General features: G+C 45.2%; 1 gene segment (V, D, J or C); it reads left to right on the top strand.

Moving 5' to 3' along the window:
- The first annotated feature begins 17,636 nt into the window (after nt 1–17,636).
- On the top strand, nt 17,637–23,329 carry LOC128329552 (immunoglobulin heavy variable 4-38-2-like). The segment is given in 5 exon segments: nt 17,637–17,772; nt 17,863–18,179; nt 20,653–20,689; nt 22,091–22,095; nt 23,033–23,329. Coding segments are annotated over 5 exon segments (702 nt in total).

Here is a 23,329-nt window from a genome sequence, read left to right as displayed (position 1 = left end):
CCCAAGGATTTAAGTCTGATATTCCAAAATAAGTATGCTGCCTGCAAATACATTTCACTGAATACACACACACATGTCACAATATATAGTGATATACATTGAGTACTATACATTTGTATTACTTTTAATGCCTAGAACACACTAGAAAGATGAATTATTAAAATGGGCCCCTCGCTGCAGATTAGCAAAGGAGACTTTCAACCATGCAGGGTGAGCCTATGTTTGTTTTCTCAGAATTCTGAACAAATTCAGTCAAGTTTGATTGCAGGAGGTTTTTCACAGGAGGCTTTTAAAGCCCTTTAAGACACATCTCCTCTGGAATGGAGGTGCTGCATTCACATGTTGGCCAGATTGACCCTGAAGTCCCTGCGAGTTATTGGGGAGCAGTTCACACACAAGAAAAATGAAATAAAAGCACCACACATGCTTCACAGTCCTCACTCAGACCTTCTGGGTTGCAAAACAACTTGAACATAAGTGCATTTATAAATGAATGAATGAATAAATAACATTAATAAAATACTGTTCCAGAAGTTTTTGCAATTTTCTGCCATGAAACAAGCCACTTATAGGACTTTTTAGATAGTTTTTTTTAAGTCAGCAAATTTTCCAAGCTGTTTCAAAATAAATATTCAGAGACTTCTCAGTCCCTCCCCCCCACCATATCAAAGCCCTATGGCAAGCAGATCCCTATATATGGGGGGGGGGCGGGAAAGGTAACCACAAAAAGGAGTTCAGACCCTACCTGGCAAATGCTGGTCTGGGTTAAGCAGGGCAGCAAGGGGTCTTCTGCTGCAGAGAACACTCTGGCTGCCTCCTCCTTCCTGGCTAGCTTGGGCCCTACTCGAGTTCAGGCTTCACTGCGGCCTACACGGAGGCCTCCGTGGAAGCCCCGCCCACCCACCGATCAGCTGAGAGGCGGGAGAAAAGGAGCTCTTTGCAGCTTGCCTGCTGCTTCGATTGCGGGCCAGCAGAACAAGCAGGAGAGACGGCGAAGAGGGCAAGTGGCTGAGAGGCTATGGGGCTGGGCAGGGGGCAATGGGGAGTCACATGAGGTGCCTCTGGGGTGCCCCTCCAGGCAGTGGGGCCCCCAGACAACTGTCTCCCCTTGCCCTATCATTGTTACGCGCCTGAAACCCAGGATACCCAGTTGAGGAGCACCAGGATCAGGACTGATCTCAGAGCTTCTCATGACCAGCCCTACCCAGGCTAGGGCTGGTCTGGTCATGAGAATGACTTCTGTCTCTTTCCTTGAGGAAAGTAAGCTTATGAGATCCCCCATCTCTCTCTCTCTCTCTCTCTCTCTCTCTCTCTCTCTCTCTCTCTCTCTCTCTGTCCTGTGCAGTGCCTGGGCTGATTTGAGCCAAATTGGTACATTTGTAGCGACTCATAGGGACACCTCAACAGCATAATTTGTGATGATGTAATACATCCTAAACCAAGATGGTGGATGAATGAACGTTTGAGGTGAAAGTGGGCTAACTCATTATCCACCTATTTTTGACCGAACCTGGTACAGTTGTAGTGACACATAGGGCACCTCAACAGCGTTGTTTGAGATGATGTCATCCACCCCAAATCAAGGTGGCATTTGCATGAATGTTTGAGATGGAAGTGGGCTAAATTTTGAAGATGTTAATTATAAATTAAGATTATAGTGCAGATTAATTCTTACCAGAACAACTAGTTATGTCTGTTAAACAGTTTTGAGTTATTGTTTTATTATTTTTACATTTATATCCTGCTCTTCCTCCAAGAAGCCCAGGGCGGTATATTCATACTTGAGTTTCTCCTCACAATAACCCTGTGAAGTAGGTTAGGCTGAGAGAGAAGTGACTGGCCCAGAGTCACCCAGCAAGTATCATGGCTGAATGGGGATTTGAACTTGGGTCTCCCCGGTCTTAGTCCAGCACTCTAACCACTAAACCATGCTGGCTCACATACAGCACTTCATACAGCTCTAAATTAACTTTAGGAATTGGTTACCAAGAAAACTGCTGATGGCCACTGACTTAAATGATTTTAAAGGCAGAAATAGAAACCAATGGAGGACAAATTTATCCATTATTTTTCCTGATAGCAAAATACCCCTGCTAACTTGGCAAAGAGGCACCTTTTAATGTGGTGATTCTCTTTACTTAGCAGAGGGAGAGTAACTGGCCCTATCCACCCCCAGCACAGGACCTCCAGTGACTGTTGCTGGTGTCTACCTTGAGTTTCTTTTTGGATTGTGAGGCCTTTGGGGACAGGGATCCATCTCATTTATTTATTATTTCTCTGTGTAAACCATCCTGAGCCATTTTTGGAAGGGTGGTATAGAAATCGAATGAATGAATGAATAAATAAAAATAGACTTCCCTTGGTGGAATGGGAGTCATTTGGCCTAATTTATTATGTTTGTTTGTTTGTTTGTTTGTTTGTTTAATACATTTCTACAGCACCCCATCCCAATTGCTCTGGCAGTTTACAAACTAAAACAAAATATTAATCATTCAAAAATCAAACCTAAAACCATAGAAATCTGAACAATTAAACAAACAATTAAAAGAATTTGAAAGTTTAAATGGTGAGTAGGGTGGAGAGTGGGTCTTCCAGTATCAAACATGAATTGTCCTTTTTGTTAAGAAGGATTTGCCTTGGGATGGGTGACTACATGTGAGCACTGTCTGCTGTTACGGTGGGGCTTGAACCGAATAACTTTATCTCCCAAAATCTGAAAGGCAGCACTTGTCAGGATTATAATAGAGAGCTGTAACTCTGTGGATCGACGGGATTACTGTAAACAAAGAATTAAAAATGGACAATTCTAGAATTCTGAAGACCTACCATCTGCATTTTTGCTGGGAGGGTTGGGGCTTGTTTTGATTCTTGCTGGATTTTTGTTAATTATTCATGCAGGCAGATGTATACATTATCTATCTATCTATCTATCTATCTATCTATCTATCTATCTATCTATCTATCATATTTCTATATCGCCTGATATAAACATCTCTAGGTGGTGTACAAATTAAAAACATAACAAATATTAATACAGTATAAAACAGTTCAAATTGACAAAACTAATAAAACAAAATCACAGATAAAAGCACATTACATTTCAAAATCTTCAATTAACAGTCTGAGAAAAGAAGTACATCTTGAGAGTCTTCCTGAAAATAAACAGAGAAGGAGATGTTCTTATTTCAACAGGGAGCATATTCCAAAGTTCTGGGGCAGCCACAGAGAAGGCCTGGTCCCGAGTCACCACCAAACGAGCCGGCAGCAATCATTAAAATATTAAAATGTTACACATTACAATTTAATTATTGTTACATTATAATATAGTTACAAATATAGGTGACAACAGTCACCTAAGCAAATAAGCAGTTCCGAATATATATCCTGATCACCACCAGATGTTTGGGCTCACATACAACCTGAAAATCTGCTGCTTTATGAGAGTGAAGCCCATCCAATCTCAACTCCAGCTTTGATTCACAGTCCTTTTTATACCTGCAAGCCACTGAAGATGCAAATTAACCCCTGAAGATGCAAATTAAATCCACTGAAGATGCAAATTAACCCCTCTGTTCCAGTCCTGCTTAAATAAAAGCCTGCAGCATCTTAGAGACCACACTGGAAGATGCAATGGAGTCCTTGGCCCTATTTCTTGTTCTTTTTTCAGTCCTTAAGCTTGGTTAGTGTTCCTGGGGATTTCTCTATTATTTATAGAAAATGAATTTAAAGGGAAAGGTTATGGTGTCAGGACAAATACTATCACCCTTATCCATTTGATGTCTATGACACTTTCCCACAATTCTAGCCAATCAAACATTCTACAGTTGCATTGTATTCCTAAAATATTGAAGGAAAAGTTAGCAATTAGGGTCAAATTTCATGAATTAATGTATGGAGATGTGAAAATTATTTGCAACAGCCATGTGCATGGTTCTTATTTATAATTCTGAAAATGGCATTGCTAATTAATCATTGTTTTTATTCCCTTCCCACTAGTGGCCCCCTCTGAAATTCGGCTCACCGAGTCGGGTGGAGGAACGGTGAAGCCCGGAGAATCCCTGCAACTGACCTGTAGCATATCTGGTTACTCCATTAGCAGTGGCTCTTCTTTGGACTGGGTCCGCCAGCCCCCCAACAAAGGACTGGAATGGGTAGGGAGAGGATACTATAGTAGTGGGACCTGGATCACCGATTATGCCTCAGCCTTCCAGAGCAGGGTCTCCATCACTGGTGATTCTTCTAAGAATCAATACCATCTCCAGTTGAGCTCCTTGACAGCTGCTGACACGGCCACATATTACTGTGCCAGACAACACAGTGACACAGAGCAATCTGGCGTCTGTACAAAAAGGGGAAGCAGGAGCTTTGCCAACAGGTCTCTTCCCAAAACAAAGCTAAAGCTTTTTTCCAGCAGGTTTCCAGAATTACAAAATGAGATTCCCCCAAAACAGATTCACATCCTTAAACATCTTGACTCCCCTTAACAGCTTCTGTATGAACCATGCCAGCACCTGGGAAGTGTGTAATCACCCAAGCTTCCCTAATCATTCATCAGGCAAAGGTATATCACACACATGAAAAGGACAAAGTCCAGATATCTGTCTAGGTTTCAAGGGAAGGAGACCCTGAAACTGAGGAAAGCCTGAGACCAGTGAATAACCCTTAATACCTATCCTTCCTGTCCTTGAAGGATCAAATCCTGGCTAGGTGATATCAACCCAGGGCCAAAGAATAGGGGTGTGCACAAAACCAGTTTGCCAGGTTAGGGTTGTTCAGTTCTACCCCATGGCTCGACTCAAATTTGAGCCGGTTCAGGGATTTATTTATTTATTACAACACTCACCATCTCCAGGAGATGCTGCCATGGCTGTGGTGTGTGTGTGTGTGTGTGTATGTGTGAGTCTCCGGTAGTTCCCCCTCCCCTGGTCTCAAATGGCCTGGTTCAGGACTTTTTTTTGCCCATTCCAGGCCTTTCTTCACTGGTGGTGGCCATTTTGGAGGCTGCTGTGCATGTGCACTGGCCATCAGCATGACTGGGTACAGACCCATGCAGATGGCCAGTGTGCATGTGCAGCAGTCTCCAAAATTGCCACCACCAGCTAAGAGAGGCCCAGAATGGGCCCATATGGCCCGAAGTGGACCATTTAAGACCAGGGGAGGGGGAAGCACCAGGGTTTAAGACCAGGGGAGGGGGCATTACCCCCCAGAGGCAGAGAATGTTTTGGGGGGGGAATTATTTAGAACTCCGAACTGGCCCCAAGTCAGTCGGCAGGGTTCGGTCCTAACTAGAAATGGGAAATGAAGGGAGCTAGAAACTTTTGCATACATGGAAAGGCTCTTTTCTCTTTAGGGCCATAAGAAATCTGCACAGACGTATCACTTCTCATGTTCACTAGTAGGAGGAAGCAGGTACCTGACCCATATTGTTCTCTTCATAACCCGTGGCCAAAGAAGGCTTAATCTGAGGTGGTTGTCATCATCTCTTTTTTCTTCGTCCATTTTTCCAGTTACTCAGTGAAGCTATTCTCATGGTCACTGGGAAGTGGGCTAAGAGAGCTTAGCCCGCTTTCCAGGAATTGTGGGAGCCTGGTGCTCCCAAGGCGGCTAGCCTGCCTAATAACTCCTCGCCTAAGATGAGTTTAATGGAGCGAGTGCTCCGTTAGCCTCCTCTCTTTTCTCGTGTGTTACCACGGCGCGCAGCGTCACACGAGCAGTTGTGTGGGCGTCCGATCTGGCCTCCCGGGGCTGCCATTCGATCGTCTGCGGGGAGAGCAGAGCAGGCTAAGCCCGCTCTCCCTGCAAACCCACTAGAAGCTCTTCTCACTGACCATGAGAACAGCTTCAGTAACTTATTTTCTTGTATTATACATTTTTAGAAATTCTTTTTATATTCTATGTAGTGCGGTGGTTATCCCTCCGGAGAGAATATTTAGCCTTACTTTAACCCAAATTTCTCCTTCTCTCACAACACTAGAACCAAGGGTCAACTGATGGCCAGGAAATTTAGGACTAGGAAAACCCACATCTCTTGGGATATTGATGTGGGCTACCTCTGACTTAGTGGTCACAACATTGTGGAGGACTGGATGAAGGTATACACAAGTCAGCAAAACTCTCAGAAAAGAGCCAGAATCAGTCAACAGAAAACTCTCCCCCCCACTCAATCCCATTAGGCAAAAACAGACAAGAAGGAAACCAGAAATAACTCTTGAATCCTTGATACTGGCGATGGGTCTGTCAACCTTCCAGGAATGGACTACAATGGATGGACAAACCTGAATGACTCCTGCCTTCAGAGACCTTCAAGAATGAATTCTTCATCCAGCTGAACTCCCTAACATGGCTGCTGACATGGCTGTGTATTTCTGTGCCAGACAAAGGAAGCAGCACAATGAGGCAAATAACTGGAGCTCCGTACAGAGAGGAAAGAGAGAGGAAATTGTCTCACAATGCACTTGCCCTAGTTCTATGTATGGGCAACCCTATCCACCCCCACAAATCTCCAGTGCAAGGGTAGGGCCACGAAAATGGAGGTGCATCCAAAACATTATACAGGAATCATAGTCTTAGACACATAAAACATCTGTATAAAGACATAGCATAGGGAGGCAGCTCTATTTTTTAAAAAAAAGCCTGCTGGAATGGGACATTTTCCGTGGACCACTGAAAGGTGGGCAGTGCTGGGACTAGTGGCCAACTTTGGGGGTCCTCACAGAGAACATCCTTTTTCTCAGGTCTGCAAATCATGCTTCCAATGACAGAGATGCATCGAAAACGGGAGGGAGCCGCCCAGTTATAAAAAACTCTGCCTGAATCATATTCACGTTCGTCATGTAATTTTTTTTAATTTTTAAAAAGAAAAAGTTGTTCCTTCTCCTGACAGTGAAGCACAGAGCAGAGCTTCCAAAGTAATTGGATTTCTTACTCAGATTATATTTATATTTATATTTATATTTATATTTATATTTATATTTATCCAGCCTGATATGTATATCTTTAGGAAGTGTACAAAATTAATAACAATATTTAAAATCAACACAAATTACAATATACAAAACAATTTTAAAAATAGCATAAAATAGAAATAAAAACAGTAACATAATCAGAAGATTTAAGGGGAATAATCCCTTCTGAATAGATCCTGGTCCCAAGATGTTTATGGCTGACCCCCAACTTGTGAACCTGTTGCTTAGCAGGGAGTCCATCATCCCCCTTATATCTGGAAGCTCATCATGTACTAAACTGTGCAATGGGGAAAGCATGAAAGGAGGATTCATATGAATTATGGGATTTTTCCCAAGGTTCACCTTGCTCAATATTCTGTTTCAGAATATTGAAGAAGCATGGCTCCCCAGCACAGCATAGGTGTGTTGGGCCCAGCATCTGACAACCAACAACAGAAATGAGAAGTAAAGGGAGCTACAAACGCTTGACTTATGGAAAAACTCTTCATACTTTCCATGCAGGATGTTAAAAAACAAAAACAAAACTGCACTAATGCATCATTTCTCATTTTCACAAGTAGGGGTAATTATTCATCCACCACTATATCATTCTCCTCATTATTCATGAACAGAGATGTCTTGATCTGAGACAGTTGGGGAAATCTGGCTGCATTAGCATGCAACGTGAAACCGAAGGTGAAGGGGCCTCTGGTTTCAATTTGCATATGTCTGCATGCAGGAGACAACAGAATACAAAAAATAGACTCACGGTTTCCCTCCCCAGACTCCAATTTTTACTTTTGGTTCATAGTGAGGTTCGCCTCCCAGCATTATATCTGAATGTGGCACTGCAGTCTTGTTGCCTGGCAACCAGAGTTGAGGGAGGAAACGCCTCCATCCTTCTGGCTGCTATTGGCTGCCGGGGCTACCCTTCAGTCAAGGAGGAAGCCCTGGCAGCCAGTTCCCCCTCTTCTCTTCAGTCTCTCTGACTGCAGAAAGGGAGCTCTCCATGATGTCCAAATCTCGACAGGAGGGGGCGGGGAGTGGAACTGACGGTGCATTGGACCCTCGATTTTGCGATACATGAGAATGTGGCCTCTCTTTTTTTCTTGTTGAGTTGACCAAATGGCTTATCTTATTGTATTATAATTTTTTTAAAATGTGGTTATCCTTCCTGAGCAGATCCATGGCCAAAGACAAACTCCAGTATTTATTGAAAAATTTCAGTATTGTTTTTGGCTGACACAGCATGCAGTCCATCAGTGATGTAAGTGAGATGCATACATGCTGCTCCATTTTCTCAAAAGCACACTACAGCTGGTGGCATGGTTGTGGTAGCAAGCATGACTTGTCCCCTTAGCAAAGCAGGGTCCACCCTGGTTGCATATGAATGGGAGGCTTGATGTGTGAGCACTGGAAGATATTCCCCTTAGGGGATGGAACCACTCTGGGAAGAGCAGAAGGTTCCATGTTCTCCAAGAGAGGGCTGAGAGAGATTCCTGCCTGCAACCTTGGAGAAGCCGCTGCCAGTCTGTGAAGACAATACTGAGCTAGAGAGACCAAGGGTTTGACTCAGTATATGGCAGCTTCCTATGTTCTTATGTTGTTGTTATTATTATTGTTGTTGTTATTATTATTTCGATTTCTATACCGCCCTTCCAAAAATGGCTCAGGGCGGTTTACACAGAGAAATAATAAATAAAGAAGATGTCTCCCTGTCCCCAAAGGGCTCACATTCTAAAATGAAACATAAGACAGACACCAGCAACAGTCAGTGGAGGTCCTGTGCTGGGGGTGGATGGGGCCAGTTACTCTCCCCCTGCTATATAAAGAGAATCACCACGTTAAAAGGTGCCTCTTTGCCCAGTTAGCAGGGGTTCTAGGATGCCTCCATGCCTACCAAGCATAATGTTATTACTGCAACACTGCCCCCTATTATGCTGAGATGATGCTGTGCTTAGTAGGCATGGAAGTGCCCCGTCTCTGCAACCAGCATGGATGTACTTGTGAGCAGAACAAAGCAGCGTGTATCCATCTTGCTTAAATCAACAGTGGGCTGTGTGATATGTCAGTCAACATTATTATTATTTATATACCAATTTCAATGAAAAATCCACAAAAACGTTCAATTCCTTGCTGAGAGTTGCATAAAAGTGAGAGTATTAGATGGAAAAGATAGTAGGGCCATCCGCACAATAAAGGGCCTGGGCCTGGGGAGGGCTGGGGGGAGGGAGAAGCTTAACTGACTTCCCGCACATGATCCAAGCCTGGATAGGGCTCCACCGCCCATGCGCCCAGATGAGCAGCATGGTGGCAAGCGGGAGGTGGTAGAAGGAAGCCAGGCCACCTGATAGCCCACAGTGCACCACATGAACAGTGTGGTGCATTGGGAAATCTGCATGCTGCTGGGATGCTCATTCTCCCAGACTCTATGGTTGGCTTCTGACAGTACAGATGCAGCTTCAGGCAGTCCAAGCACCATGTGACCGGGGAGTGAGGTAAGAGGCACACATTCCTCCTACCACCTCACTTTTAGCCCAGGTTTCAAAACATGGCTACCCAGGGAAGGAATGATGGGATCGGGAGCAATCCTGGCACTGCCCACAACCAGCCCTACCTGGAGGCTTTACAGACAGGGCTGTTACCCGAACCTCCTCCGGAAGAGAGTGTGTGCATTCACACAATAGCCAAACATACCTTGAAGTCCCTTTGGGATCATTAGAAGCACTCCACACAGAAATTGGGCTTTGTCTTCTGCATTCTAGTTTATCTCGCTGTATTTCTGGGGTTTAAAAATTCTGCTACCATTTCTGAAAACGCTGGTGCAAATAGGGAGAGGCACTGACGTAGAATCATTAACATGATAAAAGGGAAACCCTCTTTAGGAATGCAGATATAGGCTTTAGAAGTCTCTCCCCGCACCCCATTGGCTAGAAGGAAAACATGGAGGCATGCAATGTGAACTTGCAATAAAAAAAATCCCAAAGAGCAGAGGGGAGGGGCTGCTTCCTTCAGTACCACGAGTGTAATTCAAAGTAGCTTTGCTAAACATTTACCCCACAGCATGAAGCCATGTGTGAATAACTCCCTGGGGGAGCTCTGTCTGACTCCCATAGGGCTGTATTTGAACAACCTTAATTCCTCTCATTCCTCCATGAAAAACTGGACAAGAAGGAAACCAGGAAGAAGCCTTGAACCCAAACATACCCTTGCAACACCTTTATTCATAGTATTTCACTCAAGGAAGGACTCATGCAAATCTCTTCAGGAGGCTCTAGGGGGAGGGAGAGAGTCCTGCTTCAAATGGGGACCACTCCCATTAAGGAACCTAATCGTCTCCCCATGTCAAAGACTCAGCTCTTCTGCCTGACTAGAACCTTTCTTCATTAATGTCATGAAACTATTACCATTTTCCATGTTTCCCTTGATGGCCTTCCCAAAATGTAAACATGCATATTATGTGATGTTACTGGCATTTTCAAAAACCATGCTTTGGTTGAAATATTAATTAGGCAGTATACTAAATTCAATGCAATGTTGTCTCTTTCCAAGGGGTCTTCATGGACATTCAGCCTGTGTTATCTGCTCCCGGAATGGTGAGACCCAGTGTTCCCTCTCAGGTGTGCACATGTGCCTGTGCTCACAAGTTTTTTTGATGTCCACTCAGTTAATTTTAGATGCTGCTCGGGTAGAATCAGGAAGGCCCCACTCTGAATGCCTGTGTGCACATACTGCCTAGATACTGCCGCCCAGAACAAAACTCATTCTGCACAGAGGGGGAAAATTAGAGAGAGCAATGGTGAGACCTGGAGAGAATCTCTACCTGGTCTGCAAAGTGACAGGTTTCTCAAACTTGTTCTTGGGAATGAATACACCAGCAAGATGAGAAAAGTCTAGAATGAACTGTAAGCATAGACCCTTATGATGGGGGGAAGGGATGTGTCCTTTCCCTGAAGAGCTAGACAGCCGTTTCTTCAGATGCCCCCAAGAATGAAATTTCTCTCCAGCTGAACTAGCTGGTCTTGTCGTAGCAAGCATGAATTGTCATTTGCTAACGAGGTTCTGCCATGGTTTGTATTTGAATGGAAGACTATGGAGCTATTCCCACAATCAGTAGAAAGCAGGCTAAGGGAGGCTTAGCCTGCATGCCCAGTGGTTCCCAGGTGACTAGTCCACCTAATTTCCCCTCCCCTTAAATGAGGTTAACAGAGCAAGTGCCCCATTAACCTTGTTTCGTTGCTCATGTGCTACCACAGTGCATGGCGACACAGGAGTTCCCTCCCTGGCAGCATCACCAAGATAGCGCTGAGAGAGATTCCTGCCTGCAATCTTTTAGAAGACGATGCCAGTCTGTGTAGACAATACTGAGTTAGATGGACCAAGGGTCTGACTTGGTATAAAGCCTTCATTAAACCAGCATAATATTTCTTCATGTTTACAAGGGAAGCAGTTATAAAAGGTTTCCATGAATATAGCCATGCATGCAACCATCCACCCAGTTATGTAAACCCCTTCATGGCTCTGTTTTCTCAACAGAAATAGGATGGAGGAAGACTTGCTGGATAAGAGGTTGGCCTAATTGTGAAGCTCAACTGCAAAGAGCAGTTCACACAAAACGATATGGATGTGCAAGCCGTTCACAAGGATATTAGTTACCGCTTGAGTGGAAATGGAATTAAACCACAGAATATAAATGTAGCAAAAATACATTTGGCCAGTGGGTGTCTCTGCATTACAAGCAATTAGCAGTTAAGTGATTATGATGTCCCATCTACGGCTCTTTGTGATCAGTTTGCCTGTCGCTTTGCAGATAAAGTCGCTTGCATCTGTGCTGACCTGGACTCCAGAGTTTTGGCAGTTCCGCCAGACATGCCTTTGGTACCATCTGGTCCCGTTGTGTTGGATTCTTTTCAGTTGGTGTGGCCTGAGGATGTGGACAAGATCCTGGGCAGTGTGCGGGCGACTTCGTGCGCTCTTGACCCTTGCCCTTCATGGCTAATAAAAGCTGCCAGGGAGGGGACAGGCAGATGGCTGGAGGTGATCGTTAATGCTTCGTTGAGGGAGGGCAGGATGCCATCGTGCCTCAAGGAGGCAGTGGTAAGACCTCTATTAAAAAAGCCCTCCCTTGATCCCTCCAACCTGGACAACTATAGACCTGTATCTAACCTTCCCTTTCTGGGCAAGGTGATGGAGCGTGTGGTGGCGTCCCAGCTGCAGAGGGTCTTGGATGATACGGATTATCTGGACCCTTTTCAATCTGGCTTCTGCCCCGGGTATGGGACTGAGACTGCCTTGGTCGTTCTAGTGGATGACCTATGCTGGGAACTAGACAGGGGGAGTGCGTCCCTGTTGGTTCTGCTGGACCTCTCGGCAGCGTTCGATACCATCGACCACGGTATCCTTCTGGGCCGCCTCTCGAGTATGGGGATCGGAGGCACTGCATTGCAGTGGTTCTGGTCCTTTCTTGAGGGGAGGGTCCAGAAGGTGGTGCTGGGGGACTACTGCTTGGCCCCGTGGCCGTTGGCCTGTGGGGTCCCGCAGGGTTCGGTTTTTTCCCCCATGCTCTTTAACATCTACATGAAGCCGCTGGGAGAGGTCATCCGGGGATTTGTCTGAGTTGTCAGCAATATGCGGATGACACTCAGCTCTATCTCTCCTTGTCATCTGATCCTAGGGAGGCGGTGGGTGTCCTGAATCGGGGGCTGGAGGCCGTGATGGGTTGGATGTGGGCTAATAAACTGAAATTGAATCCGGATAAGACGGAGATACTGTTGGTCAGTAGGAGAGCCAATCGGGATGAGGAGATTTTACTTGTTCTGGATGGGGTTGCACTCCCCTTGAAGGAGCAAGTACGCAGCTTGGGGGTACTACTGGACCCGGCTCTGCTTTTGGAATCTCAGGTGGAGGCAGTGGCCAGGGGTGCCTTTGCACGGCTTCGGCTGGTGCACCAGCTGCGTACCTTTCTCGAGAAGGCAGATCTGGCCACGGTTACCCACACCTTAGTCACGTCGCGGCTGGATTACTGTAACGCGCTCTACGTGGGGCTGCCCTTGAAGAATATCCGGAAATTGCAGCTAGTGCAAAATGCGGCAGCGAAGTTTTTATCTGGAGCTGCCCGTTGGGAACATATCACCCCCATTTTGAAAGAGCTGCACTGGCTGCCGGTTCATTTCCGGGTCCAATTCAAGGTGCTGGTTTTGACCTTTAAAGCCCTAAACGGTTTGGGCCCGGGGTATTTGAGGGACCGCCTGCTCCCAAGGGTTGCTGCCCGCTTGACTAGGACATCTGAGGGGGCCCTGCTCCAGGTGCCGACAATGAGGGAGGCCCGGCTGTCGTGCACTCGGGACAGGGCCTTCTCTGTTGCTGCTCCTAGACTCTGGAATGCTCTCCCGGTGGCCATTCATTCCTCAGACTCCATCACAGCTTTTAGAAAGCTTTTAAAGACTTGGCTTTTTACCCAGGCTTTTACATAATCGTTTTTTACTGCTGTTCTTGTGTGTTTTTTATCTGCTGTCTTGTTTTTATGCTTGTTTTTAGCTTGATGTTTTTACTGCTTTTTATTGTATGTTTTAATTTTTGTAAACCGCCTTGGGGTTTTCTTTTAACAAAAGGTGGTATAAAAATGTAAAAATAAATAAATAAATAAATCTTAACCCCTGGAAATTGAGGTTTCATGAGGGGTGGTGAGAAGCCCCCATTCCCAGCTACAATTCCCTGGGAAGAGGGAGGAAGACTAACAATCCATTCCAAAAGGGCTAGAAATATAAGGCATTATTTCCAGATTTAGATAAAGGAGTGCAGCTGTGTTTCCTTTGGAGCACTGTGTCCAGTTCTGAGGAGCGCTTCTGCAAAAGGAGATTGTGGAGCTGGAAAGGGTGTAGCAGAGGGTATACTCAGTGATTCAGGCTGCTGGCACACATTCCTTATTAGGAAAGCCTAAAGATTTGGGGCTCTTTATTTTTTTTTAAAAAAGAAGATTGCGGGAGTGTGTGGGGTGTGTGACATAAGTGTATTAAAAGTATGCTTTGTGTGGACAGAGTGGACAGAGAGATCGCTTTTCTCCCAACCACTTACATCACATTAGAACTTGGAATAAACCTATTAAAACCATGCTACAAAGGAAAAAAAAATATTCACAAAGCAAGCTTAACTTATGGTGGAATCAGTTGCCACGAAATATGCTGTCTGGCACTAGCTTTCAGAGCTTTAAAATGGGATAAGACAAACATTGCGAGGACTGGTTTCTCAATTATAAGCCATGAAACCTTAAGGTATGAATGTAGAAAAAAAACCCAGTTTTTCCATGCAGAACACAAAAACACCAAAATACGATGTATGCTATTGATTCTCATTCCAAATGAATGGAATCAGATGTTACCTACCATAATACTGATTGGTCTCTGAATCATGCTTGATTTCCTGCTATTAAAATATCTTTTCCCCATGATGTTTGTTCTGCTACAGACTTGCTTTCTTTATGGCACTACAGTTGTTGTTTTTGAATCCCTTTTGCATCTCGTGGAGTCTCTCTGCCCAGCTCTCAAGGCATGATGTGCCCTCTTTGAAAGAATAAATGGAAGTATATATGCTGTAAGGCAAGTCTGAAGAAGGTGGGATTCACAACCAAATGGCACCCACAAGCCACCTCTTCTGTCCTGCCAGGAGCTCAGGAATCCACCTCTCTATGGGTCTCCACAGGCAGCAGAGAGAGGAGACTTCTGGTTCATCGGGTGGCCCACCAGACATGGCTGTGGGCTGAGCTCAGCCTCTTGGTCACAACATATGCAGACCAGGCTTAAGGACATGCATGTCATCAAGGGACCACCATCGCTCACAGAAGGGCTGGCATCAGACACAGTTCTCCCAATTCCTTTTTCATCTGGACACCTTCAGTTACTGTTTGACAGAAACCCACAGCAAGGAAGCCAGGAGCAACCCATTAACCAACCCTTACTTCAAACAGCCTCTTTATAACTTCACCCATTGATGGAGGAAGGACTCATGCAAATCTCTCCAGGAGCCTTTTGGGGATGGAGAGAGAGAGACCCTCTTCAAATAGAATGCCCACAAGATTACAAACTTCACTTCCTCCCCAGTCCAAAGGCTCATCTTTCCTTCCTACCTATTATCTCTCTTTATTAACATTATGACATTCTTGCTGTTCTTGATTTCCTTGGTCGTAGTTCCAAAATGTAAGCCTACATTCTGTGGTGAATATTGGGGTTTTGGTTTTTCACTGATCATGTGTGGGTGTGTATTTATTGAAATCTTCTTTTTTTCCAAGGGGTCCTCTCAGATATTCAGCTCACATCTTCCAGGCCAGGGGCTGTGAGACCCGGAGAGAATCTCAGCCTGGTCTGTAAAGTGACAGGATTCTCCATCTCTACCTCTTCATCTTATGCTTGGCACTGGATCCGCCAGCCTCCAGGGAAAGGTTTAGAACGGGTTGCCGCTATCAATGTCAATAATGGAAGGAAGTTTTATGCCTCTTCGCTGCAGAGCCATACAACCATTTCCTCTGACACCTCCAGGAATGAGTTTTCCCTCCAACTGAACTCCGTGACAGCTGTTGACTCGGCTGTGTATTTCTGTGCCAGAGAAAGCACAGTGAGACAAGGAAATTAGAACTGCAGTGCATACAAAAAGAGGAAGCTGTCTTAGAGTGTACATTTTGTAGTCCTATTCATCTCATCTATTCATGTAGTTGTATTCATATCATCCCCCACAATGACAGTATGTCTCATGGATATGAAACCTAAGTCAGGCCATATTCTCATCACTGAAGTCATCCATCAGCCCAAATCTGGAGCAGAGAGGGCTTTCCAGCAGCCCAGAGAAGGCTGACATCAGCATTCCCCATCCGCATTCCCCAATACTGCCCATGTGCGCGCATGTGCTGACACAACCCCTTGTGTCGATGTTAGACTCATATTGATGCAGGGGCCATGGCCCCAATTATATTTCCATTTTAGTTTTTTGTTTTAGGTTTTGGTTTTACATTTACATTTTAGAAATGATTTCCAGTTCTGAAGGCAGGAGTCGTACAACTTTGTCTCATCACAGGGGGTGTATTTTCTGGCCCAGATGATAGCAGCTGAATGTCTGAGAGAACTCCCTGGAGAGAGATAAATATCTCAAGGAAATGTTCCTTTCATGACTGAAGAAGGCAGAATCTGGGGTGGCTGTCATGATCTCTTTTTTCTTCCCTTGTCCATTTGTCCTGCTTCCCAGTGACGTATCTAATTATTATACAGTGCTGGTAAAATATTTGTGAACCCCCTAGGATGGTCTGTATTTGTGAACCGCCCAGGAGGGTCTGCAGAATTCTTATTCAAAACATTATTAGAACTTAAGCTAAAACCCGATAAAAGTGAAAGGTGACCACATTGAAGAAGTAATGCAGGAAAAAGGATAATGTAGTGTTTTTGTCATTTTGGAGTCTTACGTCTAGACTGATAGTAATCTTACTTACTTGGATTGTAGAACATGCTCAGTGGGGTTCTCTTTCTCTGCTGTGCTGAGCATGCTCGGTGTATTTATTCTGCAGTATGTGAGCTGTGAGTGACAAGATGGGCACTGCCTGAAGTGTGTGCTCTTGTGAACTCTTTTGTTAATAAAAACAGCATTGGCTGAATTCAGACCTAATAGGAAATTGGAGATCACGTCACCTCCAGTTGCTGTAGCCGCACATCTGAATAAGGGAAACTGGAATTAATGGTGGTGCCAGCATTACATCTGAATCCTGGCACCACAGTTTCCACCCCATGGAACCAGAGTTGAGTGAGGAAGCCCTCCATGCTCCAGCTACCATTGGCTGCCGGGGCTGTCTATTAAAGAATGAAGATGAAGACGAGAGCCAGCAGGAAGGTGGATAGACTTGATTATGACAGCAAGGAATGTACCACTGAGAGACCTTAAAGGCCAAGCTGAAGACAGATTGTCCAGGAGAGAATCTATCTATGGGGTCACTAAGAATTGACACTGACTTGACAGCACTCAATCAATCAATCAATGGGTGATCAGCATCTTGCATCAGCTTGGAGGGATCTTGGCCCATTCTTTCTGTGGCATGTGAGGGCATTTCTTTCCTGGACCATAGTACATGTGTGCACTAATCTCTCCATGCCAGACACCTCATGTAGGGGTGTCTAGACAGTCCAAAAATGAACCTCCATAACCCTACAGAGCTATCAAGACAGTAATGCCCTGTTAGATCACAATTAGAAAGAAAGAATAAATGGAAGCCTATACAATATTACAATCACAAGAGAAATGCTGTCCACTGGCTACCACTTCTGTCAAGATCTAGCAATGCATCTCTCTGTGGAGTCCCAGCAGGCCACAGAAACAGGAGCCATCTGGATCTGCTGATGGACCAACAGGCAGAGCTGTGGGCTGAGCTCAGTTTCCTGGGTCACCCTGCCAGAAGACCAGGCTTAAGGACACTCATATGTCAACAAAGAACAAGTGTGGCTCATAGAAAAGGGGACCTAAACCTTCTTCCCTCTTCCTTTCCCATCCAGACACCTGCAGATACCTTTTGGCAGAAACCCACAAGAAAGAGACCAAGAACAACCTCTGAACCAACTCCTTGCTTCAAACAGCCTCCTTATACTAGACCTGTAGCTGGAGGAAGGACTCATGCAAATTCTTCCAAGAGCCTTTGGGTGGGCAGAGAGAGAAAAACCCTCTTCAAAAAGAATCCCCTTGATCTAGGAAATTCATTTCCTTCCAAAAGCTCCTCTTTCCTGCCTACCTACTATTTCTCTGTTCATTAACATTATGACATTCTTGCTGTTATTGATTTCTTTGGTGGCTGTTCCAAAATGTAAGTCTATGTTCTCTGGAAACTCTTGGAATGTGTTGTACACTGATTACAAGTAGTTGTGTATTCACTGAAATCTTTTCTTTCTCCAAGGGGTCTTCTCGGACATTCAGCTTGTATCATCTGGGCCAGGAGTTGTGAGACCCGGAGACAATCTCAGCCTGGTCTGTAAAGTGACAGGTGTCTCCATCTCTACTCAGTATTATGCTTGGCACTGGATCCGCCAGCCTCCAGGGAAAGGTCTAGAATGGGTTGGAAGAATATACCTCTATGATGGTAGCAAGTTGTATGCCCCTTCCCTGCAGAGCCGTGCAACCATTTCTTCAGACACCTCCAAGAACGAGTTCTCTCTCCAGCTGAATTCCCTGATAGCTGCTGACTCGGCTGTGTATTTCTGTGCCAGACACACAGTGACACAGAGCAAGTATGGCTTCTGTACAAAAAGGGGAAGCGTGTTTTTTTAAAAAAGTATGACATTGCTTTGTCCGACAAGTTTCCGGTCCAAGGCATAGGAGAAAATCTTCAGTTGAGGCAGGCATACTCCATATGGAGTGAGTACAATATATGCATTTCCCCAGAAGATCTCCAAGAATGAGTTTTATATCCAGCTATAATCCCTGGCAAACCCTTCTTGGATTCTACCAAAGAAAAACCACAGGGCTCTGTGGTCACCAGGAGTCGACATCGACTCAACAGCACACTTTACCTTTATAATCCCTGTCTCCTGCCAACTCAGCTGTGCCTGAAGAATCATGGGGAGATAAAATGAACAGGAGAAGTGTACAAAACCTGAGTACCAATTCTCAAGAGGTGCAATTCAGGCCTTCCTTCCCAATCGTTTCCCACGTTGCTTTCCATACTCACGGCCACAGCCACCTCGCCATACAGACAGCCAAGTTGATGGTTCTGCTGCCACTTCGGAAATGAGAGGGACAAGGAATGCAGGAAGGTGCTGGGGCCACGAGGCCCCAAATGCCCAGGGCTGCTCACGCATCCAGGTTGTACTCCAAACATACTCATATGCTCAAACATGCTCTCCCTCCCTCTGCCCCTGATTCTTCCCTTTGTCACCACTACCACATTATCTCTCTTTACTATTACTAATTTATCAGCTGTGGAAAGGTTTACTTTCAATCTCTCCTAATGCAGGCTCCCCTAAACATCAGTACGCATGTTGGCCATTTGCATGGAGATGCTGATCCCGACTGCAAGGAGACACAGTGCAGCCCCACACACCTGCTTTTTGGAAGAGCAGAGGGAAAGTGGGAGGGGGGGCTGGCAGGTAGGCAGTGCCTTCCTTGCCCCTTAAAGAGACCCCACCCCCCACCCCGAACCGGTTTTAATGCTGGTTGCTGGAACTGGTTCGGTGCTCCTAGAATGGAGCACCGAATGGTTCCTTGCACATCCCGGCCACAAACCGATACAACAACAGAACTCAGGCTAACCCAAATACATTAATTTGGGAAAAGCAAAGCAAGTACTTATTCCCAAGATGCAAAATGCACTAATGGAATTGCCTATCATAAGTTATACTAATAAACCACTGCCATAGATGTCTTCAGGAGTTAACACAAATGTATGAAGAATAAGAAGTCTTTCAATTATTGGTAATACACTTTTACCCATAATAGCAAAATTGAATCTCTCATTGTGAGCATGTCTTTCCATGCAGGAGATGAAGAATCATAAACACAGCACCAAATGCTTCTCAGTCTCAACAGTCGGGGGCAGCAGCTTCCTACCACCATTTTTAGGTCCCTGAATGTTATCATATATATTTTTTTCTATGCAGGACAGGCAGGCTGCTGTCACAGGCAGAGTTCCTGCTGTTATCATATTTTCCCCGATATTCTTTTCATACCTTTGACACTCGTATCATTGAAGTCAAGGTTCGCTTGCTTGCTTGTTAGCATTCCATGTGGCGTCTTCTGTATGGAATTGTGGTCAATCCTTCTCAGTTCAGCTTCTCTGGGGCTGGGTTCAGGAAGGAGAAGCTCATTTCTGAACTTGAACACATAAAACCCACTCTTTACCAGGAGAGCTGGTCTTGTGGTAGCAAGCATGACTTATCCCCTTAGCTAAGCAGTGTCTGCCCTGATTGCATATGAATGGGAGACTTGATGTGTGAGCACTGCAAGATATTCCCCTTAAGGGATGGAGCCACCACTCTGGGAAGAGCAGAAGGTGCCAAGTCCCTCTTGGCTTCTCCGAGATAGGGCTGAGAGAGATTCCTGCCTGTAACCTTTGAGAAGCTGCTGCCAGTCTGTGTAAACTAATAATAAAAGTAATAAAAATACTGTTAGTTTAATTTCATGGTTTTTAAATTATTGTATTGTTTAACTTTATATGTGTTTTATGTTGAACTAGTATTTTGAAGCCCTACGCTAGCCTTTACGGGCGCTAGCCTTTTCCTCTCCCCTTTACTGTTTTTTTTTTAATGCTGCCTCCGCCACTGCTGCCGAAGTCCCACCCTCCCTCCCTCCCAACTTCCGAAACCACCTTACCCTGGCCCGTGACAGTTGAGCAAAGAAAGTCCTAAATTGAGGAGGGAGAGAGGAGCTCGCAAGCAGTGCTCCTCCCTCTGCAAAGGCTCTGCCCGAACTGGCGCTTGGGGTGGAAAGGACGCCTCTGCAAAGGCCAGGGAGGCACGGACACACGCTTGGTGTCCATCCACGGACGGACACCAAGTGTTTTATTAGAGAGGATGGTTTTAACTTTTATATGTGTTTTAATTGCTGTTGGCCACCCAGAGATGTAAGTTTGGGTGGGGTATAAATTTGATAAACAAACAACCAAACAAAAAATACTGAGCTAGATAGAGGTATAGTCTGATTCAGTATATGGCAACTTCCTATGTTCCTCTCTATGTTCCTATGTACCCAGCAAGGAAGGTATGACCTCTTTGATCACAAACGAACAAGCCCCCTGCTAACTGAACAAAAGAGGCATCTTTTATAGTGGCAATTCTCTTTATTGAGCAAGGGGAGAGCAACTGGCCCTATCCAGCCCGAGCACAGCATCCCTCCAGCTTCTTTTTAAATATTGTGAGCCCTTTGGGGAGAGGGAGCCTTGCTATTTATTTATTTATATCGATGTAAACCACTTTGAGGACTTTTGTTCAGTATATACGTATTCATCGTAGTATTCCTAAGAACAAAAGGACGTCTGTTTCCCATGAGGCAGGCCCTATTCACGTGCTGTTTCGGTGATTGAGTGAACCAGCCCAATATAATTTGGTAAGGAGTGTGCACTCTTGGCTCCATATTGAATCCCAAAAGGTATTATTCAGGCCTTCCTTAATTGTTTGCCACATGCTGTCTGCACTTCTGCATGGAATCATCCTACCATAGAGACAACCATGTTGATGGTCTGCTACTACGTCAGGGGCAAAGAGTGACAGAAACAACCTTGGGCCTGTCATGATGCCCCAGATGCACAGGGCTACTCTCACACTATGCCAAGTGGCCAAATTTGATGGTGTGACTTCTGCAGTGGCCAGGATGCCCACTTTCTTGGCCAGTATATGAATAATCATAGCAGTCCTTAAGACCCCATGATGTTTGCTCTGCTACAGACGTGCTTACTTTATGGCACTATAGTTGATGTTTTTTAATCCCTTTTGCATCTTGTGGAGTCTCTCTGCCCAGCTCTCAAGACAAGTGGTGCCCTCTTTGAAAGAATAAATGGAAGTATGTATGCTGTAAGGCAAGTCCAAAGAAGGTGGGATTCACAGCCAGATGGCACCCACAAGCCACCTCTTCTGCCCTGCCAGGAGCTCAGCAATCCACCTCTCTATGGGTCCCCACAGGCAGCAGAAAGAGGAGACTTCTGGTTCCTCGGGTGGACCACCAGACAGGGCTGTGGGCTGAGCTCAATGTCTTGGGTCACAACATATGCAGACCTGGCTTAAGGACAAGCATGTCATAAAGGGACCGCCATCGCTCATAGAAAGGCTGGCATCAGAGACAGTTCTCCCTCAATCAACCATATTGATGGTCTGCTACCACGTCAGGGACAAAAAGTGACAGAAATGACCTTGGGCCAGTTATGATGCCCCACATGCACAACGCTGCTCTCACACTATGCCAGGTAGCCAAATGCGATGGTGTGACTTCTGCAGTGACCAGGCTGCCCACTCTCTTGACCAGTATATAAATATTCATAGCAATCCTTAAGACCAAGTGACTTGAGGGCAGTGGTGCATCTTATAAGCACTTTGGCCCATTTGGAGCTTGGAGGATTGTCCGTAGGGCTGTGATCCCACAATGAACTGGGGTGCAATCACCCAGTAGTTTGAGGGTAAAATTTTGGAAGGTCAGAGTGTCAGTTTCCACACTGAATCAGGATTCCTGTTGGTCGTGACTCATTTGACTCTTTTGGCATAATGAAGTTGTGGCCCTTGTCATCCAAATCCGTTGCCTCACGTCTTTATTGTCATGGCAGGCAAATAGAGTTTCTGTACTGATTCCAAGGGTCACCTGAGGTACATTGAAGTAGAGTAATCCAACATGGAGGTGAAAGGGGCATGCAAAATGGAGGCTAGGTCTGTCTTCTCCAGGCAAGCACACATATTAATTAAACTGGGGAAAGACACTCCAAGTCTCAACCCCAGCTGGATCCAGGGACACCCCTCAGCTGTCAACCCAATTCTTGAACAACCACAACCGGCATTGTTTCCTGCTGTGATTCTTAGTCCTTCTTAAGCCTGAACACCCAGCATGCACTGAATATGCAAATCCACACATTTGTTTCATTCCTGCTTAAATAGAAATCTGGAGCATCTGGAACACACCTTGGAAGACACAATGGAGTCCTCAGTCCTAATTCTGGTTCTCTTCTCTATGCTTGAACATGGTCAGTACAAATGGGCATTCCTTTATTTTTATAGGAAAATACTATACTGGGAGAGGCTAAGGTGTGGAGGCAAATGCAATCATCCATGTTCATTTGATATATAGGACATCTTTCCACAATTCCAGTCACTGAAACAATTAACTATTGCATTTAAAATAATTTTTCTTGAACTATTTTTCCCCCTTCAACTTATATGTTGAAGGTGAAGATTAACAGGGTCCAATTTCTTGAATGGTTGTTCTGAGATGTAGAAAATATTATCAACAGCCAGGTATGTAGCTGTTTACAAGTCTGAAGAGGTCATTGCAAATTCATATGCTATTTTCCCCCCTTTCTAATAGTGGCTCACGCTGAAATTCGACTGAGTGAGTCTGGTGGAGGAATAATGAAGCCTGGCGGATCTCTTCAGCTGACCTGTAGCGTCTCTGGTTATACCATGACAAGTGGCTATTATTGGAGCTGGATCCGTCAGCCACCCAAGAAAGGACTGGAATGGGTAGGGAGGGGATACTATAGTAGTGGGACCTGGTACACCGACTATGCCCCAGCCTTCCAGAGCAGGATCTCCATCTCTGCCGATTCTTCCAAGAATGAATACAATCTCCAACTGAGCTCCCTGACAGCGGCAGACACGGCCATATATTACTGTGCCAGAGACACAGTGACACAGAGCCATCTGGCATCTGCACAAAAAGGGGAAGCATGA

This window comes from Hemicordylus capensis, chromosome 6 (genome assembly GCF_027244095.1).
Source record: "Hemicordylus capensis ecotype Gifberg chromosome 6, rHemCap1.1.pri, whole genome shotgun sequence".
Lineage (NCBI taxonomy): Eukaryota > Metazoa > Chordata > Lepidosauria > Squamata > Cordylidae > Hemicordylus > Hemicordylus capensis.
Note: the sequence above shows the minus strand (reverse complement) of the source record. Positions and strands in the feature narration are given on the sequence as shown.